The sequence below is a fragment of the Muntiacus reevesi genome, chromosome 6 (assembly GCF_963930625.1).
Source record: "Muntiacus reevesi chromosome 6, mMunRee1.1, whole genome shotgun sequence".
Lineage (NCBI taxonomy): Eukaryota > Metazoa > Chordata > Mammalia > Artiodactyla > Cervidae > Muntiacus > Muntiacus reevesi.
In genome coordinates, this window is record NC_089254.1 from 92,028,017 (window position 1) to 92,042,662 (window position 14,646).

General features: G+C 38.0%; 1 protein-coding gene across 2 annotated transcripts in view; it reads left to right on the forward strand.

Moving 5' to 3' along the window:
- EXOC4 (exocyst complex component 4) overlaps window positions 1-14,646 on the forward strand; it is a 799,876-nt gene that overhangs the window by 56,470 nt on the left and 728,760 nt on the right. For both annotated transcript variants that reach the window (XM_065939451.1, XM_065939452.1), the window contains exon 5: window positions 10,276-10,385. In XM_065939451.1, the coding sequence (XP_065795523.1) occupies window positions 10,276-10,385 (110 nt within the window). The remainder of the gene's footprint in view (window positions 1-10,275; window positions 10,386-14,646) is intronic.

Genomic DNA, 14,646 nt, shown 5'->3' on the forward strand with positions numbered 1-14,646 from the left:
GTATCTGGTGGTAAATAGTGGATCTAAATAGATTTTTTCCTGTGCAAGGATTAAAAGCAAAACCCCCTTCCCTTATAAGCATAAAGGGAAATAAGGGAAAAAGCATTACATTGAGGTCTCAAAGAAGAGTATTTATTTGAAGGAAAGGATTTATAAAGCTAAATAGGAAATGTTTTAGGAGACTCAAGCTCAAGGTTTGTCAAAAGATGCAAGATGATGTAGATTACACGATTGCTCAGAATTATCAGCCTTCCCCCTCCACCTGACTGGGAGAAGTGTATTTCATTCTCTCTGATTCTTGGGCTCTTGCTTTTGCTGATTGTTAGCATGTAACACGAGGGGCCTGAAATGTGCTTGTGCCAGGGAGCATGCCCTGTCATGCCTCTGTCACTGCCATGGTGTTGTTGGTCCCTGGAGGAGGAGGAGAGTCATGTGGAATTGAGCCAAGTTCAGCTGAGCTGGCTAGCCTGAGTCAGCCAGTCACCAAAATGTGCTTATTATTGAACATGACTGAGATTCTGTGGCTGTATGCAGCAAACATATAGCTTCTATGAAATGATAATGAGGAGTTATATGAATGGGACTGGGCGAGATGCAAAAAGAACTAAACAGGAACAAAATGCAAGGAAAAATCAAAATAATAATAGGGAAATTAAGTCTTTTTAAAACACTGGAAGAATAGAATCAGTGATATGGAGGGACAACTTATCATGAGGAAGGAAAAGACAAAATGATGAGAGAAAGATAATAGGTGTGAAAGATGGAGAATAGTGATCAATAAATGATTTTAGGCACTGTATAGAATGACATTAAAATGATAGTGTTATAGGTAGAATTGTGTCCCCTTAAAATTCATGTGTTGAGATCCTAACAACTCCTAGAACCTGACGGTAACTAAATTTGGAGCTAGGGTCTTTCAAGTGGTAGTTTATTTATTTATTTTTTCATTTGTTTTTATTAGTTGGAGGCTAATTACTTTACAATATTGTAGTGGGTTTTGTCATACATTGACATGAGTCAGCCATGGATTTACATGTATTCCCCATCCCGATCCCCCCTCCCACCTCCCTCTCTACCCAATCCCTCTGAGTCTTCCCAGTGCACCAGGCCCTAGCACTTGTCTCATGCATCCAACCTGGGCTGGTGATCTGTTTCACTATAGATAATATACATGTTTCGATGCTGTTCTCTCAAAACATCCCACCCTCGCCTTCTCCCACAGAATCCAAAAGTCTGTTCTGTACATCTGTGTCTCTTTTTCTGTTTTGCATATAGGGTTCTCATTACCATCTTTCTAAATTCCATATATATGTGTTAGTATGCTGTAATGTTCTTTATCTTTCTGGCTTACTTCACTCTGTATAATGGGCTCCAGTTTCATCCATCTCATTAGAACTGATTCAAATGTATTCTTTTTAATGGCTGAGTAATATTCCATGGTGTATATGTACCACAGCTTCCTTATCCATTCGTCTGCTGATGGGCATCTAGGTTGCTTCCATGTCCTTGCTATTATGAACAGTGCTGCGATGAACATTGGGGTGCACGTGTCTCTTTCAGATCTGGTTTCCTCGGTGTGTATGCCCAGGAGTGGTATTGCTGAGTCATGTGGCAGTTCTATTTCCAGTTTTTTAAGAAATCGCCACACTGTTCTCCATAGTGACTGTACTAGTTTGCATTCCCACCAACAGTGTAAGAGGGTTCCCTTTTCTCCACACCCTCTCCGGTATTTATTGCTTGTAGACTTTTGGATAGCAGCCATCCTAACTGGCGTGTAATGGTACCTCATTGTGGTTTTGATTTGCATTTCTCTGATGATGAGTGAGGTTGAGCATCTTTTCATGTGTTTGTTAGCCATCTGTATGTCTTCTTTGGAGAAATGTCTGTTCAGTTCTTTGGCCCATTTTTTGATTGGGTCATTTATTTTTCTGGAATTGAGCTGCAGGAATTGCTTGTATATTTTTGAGATTAATCCTTTGCCTGTTGCTTCATTTGCTATTATTTTCTCCCAATCTGAGGGCTGTCTTTTCACCTTGCTTATCGTTTCCTTTGTTGTGCAAAAGCTTTTAAGTTTAATTAGGTCCCATTTGTTTATTTTTGCTTTTATTTCCAATATTCTGGGAGGTGGGTCATCAAGAGGTAGTTTAAATTAAAATGAGGTTATTAGCATGGGCCCTAATTCAACATGACTGGTGTCATTATAAGAAAAGGAAGTTTGGACACACACTTCTGAAGAGGGAAGACCATGTGAAGACACAGTGATAAGACAGCCATCTACAAACCTAGGAGAGAGGCCTCAGGAGAAACCTACTCTGCCAACATCTTGTTCTTGGACTCCTCACCTCCGGAATGGTGAGAAAACAGATTTCTGTTGTTGAAGCTGCCCAGTCTGTGGTACTTCGTGATGACAGCCCTAGCAAACTAATACAGAGAGAAATAGTGGCAGTACTTACAGTGTAAAGAAAGAAACCTACTTAAACAGAAAAAAAGACCTTGGTCTGCAAATCAAAATGATTCAAGGTAAAATTAGTGAAAAACTGACCCTTAGTATCAGAAAGCTTTTTATGAATTTAACAAAGAAATACTATAAGCACCAGGGAGAAAAATTATGTTCCCTGCTCTGACAGAGATAGTTATATGCCCACCCGACCCATTCTCACCTTTATTTTTTTTTTAAGTTATTCATTTACTTTTTATTTGTTTTTGGCTGTGCTGTCTTTGTCACTGTGCACGGGCTTTCTCTAGTTGCGGAGAGCGGGGGCTACTTTTTGTTGCAGTGGGTGGGCTTCTCGCTGCATTGGCTTCTCCTGTTGCAAGGCACAGGCTCTAGGTACACAGGCTTCAGGAGTCGTGGTGTGAGGTCTCAGTTGCTCTGTGTGGCATGTGGAATCTTCCCGGACCAGGGATCGAACCACAGCTTTGGCAGGTGGATACCCATCCATTGTACCAACAGGGGAGTCCCCTTTCCTTCCTCTTTTAATGACAACTCTTGTTTTGTTCATGGTGGCCATATATCCAGCCAAAAGACTACATTTTCCATCCTGCTGCCATCCTTCTGTGTACCTAAAGGTGATTAGTGAGACTTCTACTTGCAAGATGTTGAATCAGGACTCATAGGAACATTCTTCAGAGGTGCCAGCAAAACTGGTATGCTCACTCTTTACCCTTTACCTGCCTTCCTTTACTTCCTGTCAAGGACTTGGATTGGGACTGTCATCTTGGACACTAGGTGACCTTGAGAATGGAAATCAGATCTTAAACTCTCTAATCACATGGAGCCTCCATTATACCTCTGAGTAGCATTTTTGTATCTTTATATGAGAAGGAGGAAATCCTTTTGATTTACTCAGGTCAGGGCTGTTTGGGTCTTCTCTTTATATGTAGTTGAAACAAGTCCTGATAAACAGATAGGAGCGATAGTGAGGCTCACCAGGATTTGCTTTAACACAAAATACTGGAAGACAGCAGAGCAAAGTCTACAAGGAATGAAAAAGGGTTGGGACCAAAAATCTCTATATCCAGCCAAGTATACATAGACAGCACAGCAACATTCTCAGATATAAATTAACACAAAATACAAATCTGGAATTCTTTTCCTGAGAAAAATGTTCAAAGATGAACTATAAGAACCAAAATCAGCAGCTTGAGAACAATGAAGTTTGAAACTGCTACCAGGACTGACTACACAGCATTAAATATGTAAATTTGCATATAAACAACTGAGATAGTTTTTGTAATAGTTTGAAATATTTTGATCAGAAATATAAGCTGAAAACTCTTTTTGAAAAAGAAGGCTCTGTGATTAAAGAATACTCTGTAAGAGTAAACAGAATTTATATCCCTATATTAAGTTAGTAGATACTGGGAAATATGGATAAGCTGCAGATGGAAAGGAATGCTGAGTTCTTACGATGAATCAGAAGGATTTTAATAATTATAGAGAAAATATGTTTAATTCTTTTAATTTTGTGTTTATTAACCTAGATATATATAAAGATTTTAAATTTAAAAGTCAGAAGACAGAAACAAATAAAACATATTCTTTATTATAGAGAATGATGTTTTAGCCAATATTCTTGGCTGCAAATAGCAGAGTCAGTCCTGGTAATAAACAAGGGAAGAAATTTAGTGGAAAGTTATCAAGTAGGTCACAGCATCTAAGGAAAGTGAGTCTCTGTAGACAGGCTCTAAAACCCTGGAGGGACCAAGGGAGATGAAGCAGCTGGGTGTACATCACAAGCAAGCCACAGGAAGGGTCTGGTCGGGTTGTGATATCATGCCCGCAATGGCTGAATTTTCAAGGTGAATGATCTCTAAATGTCACTTCTCTCTTTCTTTATTTCCTCAAGATTCAAAGTGTTGTCTGGAAGCTTCCAGTTCTTGGAGCCTGAGACATGTCAACTTGTATAGTGGGAAGAAGTGCCCTCTTTTTCCTGCTTTGACCCAGATCATGGAGAGTCTTTCCAAATAGAAAGACTGTTCCAGTTGTTGGAATCCAAAAGCAAACACCCAGCAGCAGATTTCTACTGTAGGAGAAAATGAAAGAAGTGTCACACAAAGGCACATAGAACCTAGGGCTTAATGTTCTATACAGGGCGATCCAGATGCTGTTGAAAAACCATGTGTACATTTTTGTGTGTATGCGTGATTGTGTGTGTGTAGGGGTGGAACGACTCCTTTCTGTTAACTGTTTTGAAAGGCACGCTCGCTCAGTCGTGTCTGACTCTTTGCGACCCCATGGACCACCAGGCTGCTCTGTCCAGAGGATTCTCCAGGCAAGAATATTGGTGTGGATTGCCATTCCCTTCTTCAGGGGATCTTCCCAACCCAAGGTTTGAGTCTGGGTCTTCTGCATTGCAGGCCGATTCTTTACTTTCTGAGCCACCAGGGAAGCTTATTTAAATTTTCTTTATATTTTCAAAAAAAATAAAAAAAAGAATACTTAGTGCCTTTGTAAGATGAAATCAGTAAAAAAGTTATTTTAAAAATGGTTAGTCCATTTACTACTTGCACATATCCTGGGTTTAATACTTGATTTGATCTTGCTTCCTTGGACACTCTAGCTCATTGGGGAGAAAATACAGACCCATGGATTTTGGTGACCATATTTGTCCCTGGGTACATAAAGGGTGTCCTTGACTCTGTTGTCCCTGTTAGGGACAAAATAGTCCCTAACTATTTTGTCTTTAAATTTTTTTCCTTTTTATGTGTGTCTATTTTGTTATCTTTCAGGGCTTTCTCCCTCCCTCTTGGCTTAGATATTAGCTTCACTTTATTTTGTATTGTATGTCTTCTCTCTTGGGTTATCATTTGATACCATGACTGTTTCTGACTTCTCTACCCTCTGAATCATTCATGATTCTTTCTGTATGTTCAGGCAGATCTTAGAACTATAGAGAATTACCATGCAAGGCATTCTTGATTCATTATTCCGTTACATTTTCTCACTCAGGGCACATTATCTTCGACAGATCATTCTTAGCTGAATTTGATTTAACCAACTTTTACGAGCACCTGCTCTTTGACAGGTCCTGCACCAGCTGTTGGGTTATAGGGTGAATATATTAGTTATTAGATTTACAACTTAGAGTTCAGATCACCTCTGTTAAGTTTTAGCTTGACAATAAAATCAACCAAATGAGCTGCTGCTGTGAATTTTGGATATAGGTGGACATATTTATTATTAAATGGAGGAACAGAAATAAGTTCTAATTAAAATGCAAACATTTAATAAGCTGTTAGCACTTCTAACCTTTCTTTAAAAAAAAAGAAAAAGACTTCATGGCTTGAAATACTGAAATGATATGCATTTTGAAGTAGACCCTTACTAGTTGGATGGATGTTTAATGATCAGAAAGTCCTAGGGGTTATAGTGTTAGGGGGTTGTTTTTGGTGTGGTTAATTTTGCTTCATAATTTTCCTATCTGCCACCATGTGGTTATTAAATATCAATAACTGAGTAGTTACAATATACAGTTCCTGATTTGGGAAAGAGGGGTGCTATCTTATTCTAGAAGGATTTATGTGTATCATCTCTTTTTCAAGTCAGTTGTGAACAATTCTGAGTTATTTTAAATTTGTAACCATAGATATTTAAAAAGAAAAGTAGTTTCTATTAATATTTCTTTGAAAATAAAGCCATTTAGATGATTCATATTAATTAGGAGCAATTCACATTGACAGTCTATTTTTTACTTAAGGTGACACTGATTTTTGCATTGTATGTTTCTTGTCTGCAACATTGTATTTTGACTTCTGTATGCACTTCAGTGTGCTCATCACCAACACATTGGTTTTCCTTTTAAAAAATATTCTTATTTATTTGGCTATACCAAGTCATAGTTGCAACATGTGGGATGTAGTTCCCAGACCAGGGATCGAACCCAGGTCTCCTGCATTGGAAGCATGGAGTCTCAACCAGTGGACCACCAGGCAAGTCCCAACAAATTAGTGTTCATCCATCACCCTCCAGTTAATCCAGTTCACCTGTTTTGCCCTCCTCCTCTCTCTTTTCTCTCTGGTAACGCTACTCTGTTCTCTGTGGTGGTTGGTGGTTTAGTTGCTCAGTCATATCTGTTTGCTAACTCATGGACTGTAGCCTGCCAGGCTCCTCTGTCCATGGGATTTTCCAGGCAAGAATACTGGAGTGTGTTGCCATTTCATTCTCGCAGGGATCGAACTGCTGTCTCATGCATTGCAGGCAGATGTTATTTGTTTTGTTTTGGTTTGATCATTTGTGTTTGATTTTTATATTCCACATATGAGTGAAATCCTAAAGTTATTTATCTTTTTTACTTTTTTTCACTTATCCTAATACACTCAAGGTCTATCCATGTTTTTGCAAATGAGGGAGATCTCATATTTTTTTTCTTGTTGAGTAGTATTCCATTGTCGGCATCTGTATATGTATATACATACATAAGTACAATAGAAGATGTATATACACACACACACATGGTGTACATATATATCCTCTTTATCCATTTATACATTGATGGACACTGAGGTTGTCTCCTTATCTTGACCACTGTAAATATTGCTGCTATGAACATAGGGTGCACATATCTCTTTGAATTTGTGTTTTCGTATTCTTCACATAAATACTCAGAAGTGGAATATCTGGATCATGTGGTAATTCTAATCTTAATTTTTCCAGGAATCTCCATTGCTGTTTTCTGTAGTGACCATACCAATCTGCATTCCCACTAACAGTATATAAGGGTTCCTTTTCCCCCACATTTTCTCCAACATTTGTTATTGCTTTTAATAGCAATCTAGTTTTTATTTTATTTTTTTGTTTTCAAAAATATGTTCTCTGAAGAATTGAAAACCCTTTGAGGCTACTAATACGTCTCAACTTTATTTCTGATGCACAATGAGGACAGGCCTTTTCTCGCTTCTGAAATTGAAACTGAGAGGTCGGTATGTGATATTCTGTAATAGCAGGTACCCTTCTGTTGAGTTTCCTATCTGTAGTAACTAATGAGTGGGTGTGCCTCCTTTCTTTTGAACTTTTATGACTAAGTCCTTCCCTAAAAGAAGAAGAGAAAAACCAAAAGTCATTTCCAGAGTTACTTGCCTTTGGGTTAATGTTCACAAAGGAGAAAATTGAAGCCCAGGGGAAAATTTTAGAAGGAGAAATGAGTCTATGAAAATAGTTTTGCAGTAAATTGACTTTCTAAGAGTTTATTGATGGAGTTAGAGGGCCCTTCTGGCTCTGATAATAAAGTCAGCGGGTTATGTTTTTTCAGTGTTAAAATGGCAAAGCTGTTTATCACCCTATATTTAACTGAAATATGTTTTTAGGTTAAAACTGAGAAGGTAGTTGTATGTTTTAATCTAAAGTGAATCGTGTGCACCTCCGTATTTACAGAAGTGTATATTATGCTCGCACATACACATGACTGTGCACACACATGTGTACTGACTGCTGCCTCATTTATAGCTGTGGCAGGCAGTATTCTGGCTGTGTACCTCAATTTCCTGTTAATCGACACGTTCATTTATCAATGCTTTAAAAATAGCTCCTCCACTTCTGTTATGAGAATACTTATTACATTTATCAAGTCTTATTCCTATTACTTAAAGTTGAAATTAACTTTTTCCTAATTACTCAGAAACAGCATTGTCAACATTAGTGGTTATCCTCTGTCTCTTTGGGCATGTGTGTCCAGAGGCTAGGCAGGTGCGTAGAGCAATTTTCCAGTTATGAATAAGATGGAGATAAAAGAGAGGTAGCTGAGGATGAGAAATGAGAAGATAATAGTAGTCAGTGTATGAAAGCTGAATGGATAAATATGTGATTGAATTGGTTTTATAATTAGATGATTATAGCAAATCAGTGGGTTGGAAGGCTCTTTTAGATTTTCTTAAGATAGTGTAGGCAAATAGGAACTTACAGCTTTATGTTGGAGAAGAGTTACTGGAGCTAACTATGTCAGTTCAATTCCTGGTAAATGCTATTTCTGTAACTTTTATGTCTTATTCTTCACTTGAGGTTTCGCATTAGTCTGCAAGTGATTCCAGCACTTGGAAATGCGTGAAGTTGGGTTTAGCTCATATCTTAGTCATACTTCTTGGATGCTCAGCCCTGAGCAAAGTGCCAAGCACATGGCAGATGCTGAGACTTGTTTGAGTAACGATTCCCCCTTCCTAGTCATAAGTGAAAAGGGAGAAGTTAATGACAGTCATAGTTACCCTCCCGGCCAAGGATGATGGCTGTCAACATTGTTCAGTTCAGTTGCTCAGTCGTGTCCGACTCTTTGAGACCTCATAAACTGCAGTACACCAGGTCTCCCTGTCCATCACCAACTCCCAGAGTTTACTCAAACTCATGTCCATTGAGTTGGTGATGCCATCCAACCATCTCATCCTCTTGTCGTCCCCTTCTGCTCCCACCTTTAATCATTTCCAGCATCAGTGTCTTTTCAAATGAGTCAGTTCTTTGCATCAGGTGGCCAGAGTATTGGAGTTTCAGCCTCAGCATCAGTCCTTCCAATGAATATTCAGTGCTGATTTCCTTTAGGATGGCCTGTTTGGATCTTCTTGCTGTCAACATTGTTAACATTCAATAAAAATAATACCTTAATGGATAATTTTGCCCTTTAATAAAAGTTTTTGAAAGTTTTCTGAAAGAACGTTTTTTTTTTTTTTTTTTTTTTTTTTTTTAATTTGCTAAAGGATGCACACATACCTAGGTTATATACCTTTGGTTTTAAAGGAGTGGTGGGATGCAGGTGGGGATGTCACTATTGCTGATGTTCCAACTTCCACACATTTTTTTTTTCTCCACTTGGAGGAAGCTTCCTTGAAGGTGTAGTCTTGTTCCTGTTCACCACTGCATGCTCTGCCTTCCCAGGTCGTTTGAGAACCACTTCCATGGTAGCCACTGTGCCTGGTGATGTTACTGGGACTGGAAGGAGGCGAGAACTATGGCTTTGACCCGTCTGTCCTTGGAACATGAGTTAGAGAAGCTTTTCTGTTGGAAATGCAGAGTGATTAGATGATTCATTTTCTTCAACCGGTGTTATTTGCCTTGGCACCGCCTACATTCTTGTACTTAACAGATGTCTGTAAATGGGACTTATCTTGAAAATTTGTTTTTTATAGTCTTTGTGTCACTTAAAATTATTGTGTTTATATGGAGACACTAAAGTTAATAAGATGAGTTGCTGGACCTTTTTGGAAAAGGTGAAATGGGCAATCAAATGCTGAATTAACCTATTTGAGATTGCTTAAATCATCTTTCATAGGTGTGATTCTCAGCTTGATGAAATTTATGAACTTTGTTTTTTTTTTTTTTAAAGGAAACTAAATGTAGTGAATTCCCAGTGTATCTTAAAAAAATAAAAATTCCAGCTTGAAAAACACAAGTTAAACTGAACTTAACTATTTAAACTTTCATTCATTTATCACAATAAGGTGTTATTTGCTCTTCTTTTGCTGATAAGTTTAATACAAAAACAAAGAGGTACTGAAGTTGCTTGCTGTAATTGGGTTATAAGGTGGTTATCCAGATCAGAATATCCACTAATCTTCTTAACCTAGTGTTGAAGTAAAAAGGTAAAAATGTAAATATTTGGAATCCTTAAAATGCATCTTTATCCACTTGTCTGTGACAATCACTGCTTTATGAAATAGACTGGGGGGATACTTGAAATTAGAATGTCAAGAGGGTTCATGACAAAAAGAAAGGAATAAAGGGTGGGCATGTCCTGGGATGTAAGTAGATTTTGGAGAAAGTGGTGAATAACTACTGCTGTTCTTCCCCTTCAGCTCCCTGGTGAAGGACGCTTCTCCTGTCCCTCTGCTGGATGTTACAAACCTTCCTACGCCTCGGAAATTCCTCGATACCTCTCAGTATTCTACTCCTGGAAGCTCCAGTGGTAAGTATTTAACTCTTCAGCCACTCAACTGCTTTTTAATGGGCTGCAGTTCCTGGGCCCAGGCCAGGGTGGGCATTCCATTTGAGCAGCGCTGCTTTTGATGTTGAAGTTGAATGCTTTTTGATGGTGTGTGTGTGTTGAATGCTTTTTGATGGTGTTGAAGTTGAATGCTTTTTTGATGGTGTGTATGGGTGTTTTTGCTCTAACTTCTGTTGAGCCTATTAGCTTTTACCCAGCTGCTGCACATAGCGCATTCCTTGCCTGGTCCATGAGAGCTTTTGAGTGTGTGACCTCTGCTCTATAGCTACACTCCTTGTGTTTTCCCAGTGGCCTCTCCACGTCTACCTGTGTGTGCGTGTGTGGACACCTCAGTGCACTCTGACTAATTAGCCACAGACTAATCTTGTTTCTTCGTGACCTACCTAAATATGGTACTGAATGAGACAGAGGAGAGCCATTTTTGCCGATATTTAAAGTTGGGGAGGGAAGTTGTATTTTTGATTATGGAGGCAAAGTTTAAGGGAATTCTTCTGGAGTGGCTCAGACCTGCCCCATCGTAGGGTTCAGTTCATCCCAGTTGGGCTCAGAGCTTCTGGGCTGCTGCAAACACCTGTCCTGCCGTTGCAGCCTTGGGTTGGGAAGATGGTGACCTTACAAATGCTTTTAAAGAAATAGTAATGTCTTTTAAAGGAATAACAATATTATTATTATTGACTTTCAGATAAAACAGTTTTTACTAGTTCTGTAGTCCTATACAGCTTCAAATGATGAAAAGGTGGAAATATAATTTGAGTTCAGTCAATGCATTTTGTGCAACTAACTGAAAGTGTTCCTTTTGAGAGCCTAACAATGTTCTATTGCTGAAGCATATTTAATTACTTTATAAAATAAAATTTAATTAAAATTTAGGATTATTTAAGCTTGGAATCTTGAAGCTTATTGCTTTTACTGTAGGAAAAGTATAAGAATTACTTTTTTAAGGTGGGTTGATTTTCATTTTTTATTGAGTTATAGTTGATTTATATTGTTGTCCTAATTTCTGCTGTAAGGAATTGTTTTATAATAAATTTTACTCATTTTTTAAAAACCCAAGCACATATTATGACAGTTTACAAAGCTGTGTATTCAAACTTCTTCCTGGAGTAAAAGGTTTTGTTTTCTGCCCCCTTTCTTTGCTATATCGCTGTTCTCTGAGTTTTGACACTGCTTTGAGCTGTTGTAGAGTGTGGAATTATGATACAGAAAATACATTTATACTCTTGATTTATATTTTACCTCTGCCTTTTGTAGAAATTACCGACTGTTAGATCTTTGTGTTTTTATAATGTGAATTGCCACTTAGCCTGGTTATATCAATTTAGGTAAATATTGCTGAGTCAGTGGCCAAGTGAAATAAAAATTTTAATTGTTCATGAAGAGATGATGGGGCAGGCGTTTTGAAAATGAAAAACATAAATACCAAATAAGCTGAAAAAAGGCCAGTGATGGCAAATTTCAGTGGAAGCTAATTCTGCAACATCTATTACTTTTAATGAGACAGCTTTTCCTCTCTGTGCACTTTTTCTGTCAGGCCCTGCAGTTAGCCTTTATCACTGAGTGGAGCTCATGGTGACACTTTGACTTCAGCCATCTGTCCCTTCGTTTTTGGGAATGACTCTGGAAGAACTGTGTGATAGATTAGTGGAGCTTGAGACCATTATGAAGATGGCTTGTAGATCTGGCCACAAAACTTTCTTTTTAGAAGGGCTCATTTCCTTTTCTGTTTGGAAGACTGATCTCTTGATTTTTCTGGGGGTGACTGAAAAAGAAGATAGTTATTGATTAAAGTCAATAGTAACAGTAGTTAACATGTGCTTAGTATACCTTCTGTCTGTGAAACAGTAGAAATAAGTGCTTTACATGAATTAACTCAAGAAGTCCTTGAATCATCTTAGGAGAGAGGCACCCCATTTTACAGGTGAGAAAAGCAAGACTGAGGATGGTTAGTGATAGATTTAAGTTGACCCAGCTGACATAGTAGCACTTGTGATTTCACATCAGGAGCTGGGTTCCAAAGCATGCACAGTTTTCCTGCCAATAAACTAGATACTAGATTTCTGTCACTGCTGCAACAGATTACCACAGGAAACATGTATCATCCTACAGTTTTGTAGGTTAAAAGTCCAGTATGGTTCTCATTGAGCTAAAATGAAGGTTGTGGACAGGGCTGTGTTCCTACCAGAAGTTCTGCAGGAGAATCCGTTTCCTTGCCTTTACATGCTCTTAGAGGCTCTTGGTTTCCTTGGCTTGTGGCAGGCTCCCTTTCTCCATCTTCACTGCCAGGGACAGTGGGTCACATTCTTCTCACCTTATACCTCTCTGACCCACTCTTCTGCTTCCTCTTCCTCTCTTGAGGAACCATGTGATTAAATTGATTCCCACCTGGATAACCCGGAATCTTTTCTCTTTCTCAATATCCTTAACCTTAATCACATGTAGAGTCTCCTTTGTCATGTAAAGTAACATATTCACAGATTCTGGGGATTAGTTCATGAATATCTTTCATGGACTTCCCCAGTGATGGCTCAGTGGTACAGAATCTGCCTGCCAATACAGGAGACGAGGCTCTGATCCCTGAGTCAGGAAGATTCCCTGAACAAGGAAATGACAACCCTCTAGAGCCTCAGTATTCTTACCTGGGAAATCCAATGGGCAGAGGAGCCTGGTGGGCTACAGCCATGGGGTTGCAAAAGTGTCAGACATGGCTTAGTGACTAAGCAACAACAATGTTTCAGGGCCCATTCTACTTGTCGCAGTCTGCAAGTACTTATTTTCTGACCTAAGTTATTTTTAGAAGCCAATATATAAAAATTTGACTTTCTTGAAATGATGTGTGAAGTCTTTGCAGTTCTCGTTTTTAGGATGATATTAATCTGGGTCACATTATTAAAGGGGATTGTATAAATGAGAAAAATGTAAATTATGTAGAGAACTGCATAAAATGTTTCTAATAAGTACATATAAAAGTGTGGGGCTGATGAAATATACTATAATAAAGGACAGAAATTTTGTCTTATTCTAAATAATGGACAGTAAGTCCTGAGAATCTATTTGTGAAGTGCTCTGCAAGTCATCCTAGACAGCAATAGTCTTTTTCAGCAGGGAATTTAGCATAGGCTCTTAAAGCTCCCTTCTCATCTTGTGAAATAGTAGGATTGAGGGTGTAATCCATTAGAGCTGACATTTCTATAGAGGAAGTTGCAATAGGGAATCCCTGGGTAGAATAGATATCCCATCGGGGTGCCATAAATTAAAGATGCAGGTGATTTCTGAGAACTTTCAGATTATTATTAATTACAAGAGAATTTTGGTAGCTTGTGAATGAGTTATTTTTCACATGTCTTATTTAGAGATAGAGTTGTGAGTGACTTTTATGTGAGAGGTGTTCTATCATAGTTTACATGTTACTGTTAGTAAGATACTATACATAATTCAACTGATGGAGCAGTCCTAAGAGGTCGTTGGGGCAGGTACTGTTACTGTCATGATGATTATTATATTTATGTCATATTTAAGTGTATTGCCAGATATTTAAGTTATCATAAAATTGTATGGAATTATCTGTCTGTGCATCATCTAATTAAAAATAAAACTTTTAATTATAAGATGCAAATTCCAGGCACAGATTGGCAGAAGCAAGTAACATATAAAGAGAAAAATGATTAGCATTCACTTAATTTTCCTACGTAATCATGAAGAAAAGCAATGGCATAATAAAGAACTGGGCAAATGGGCAATTCACAGAAGAGTCTATATACATGGAAAGATGGGCATTTATCTGACAGATGTTAAAATATCAAGAAGATATAAAGAATCCCTATAAATTGGTAAGATAAACAAGTAGAAAAATAAAAATATGAGCAGGCAGTTTGCATAAAGGGACAGCTATATTAGTCAATATATGAAAAACTGCTTATACTCCCTAGTTAATCAAGTGTTATTTTTAAAATAATATGAAAAATCAAGTGTCATTTTACAAATATGGAAGCTGAATTCAGGGATGCTGAGTGATTGGTCCAGGTTCAACCAAAAAGGTGTTTGCTGGAGACTGGCCTCATACTATCCTCACTCTAAATATGTAAAGGATGTATTTTGCAAGCATTTTTTTTCCCTATTATTCTCATCAGTCACAGTATTTTATAATGTACAGGGAAACTAATGTCTAATTTAGATGTAGTCATTCAGCTATAACTTAGGTAAAAGCATGAAAAAAGTGTGGAGA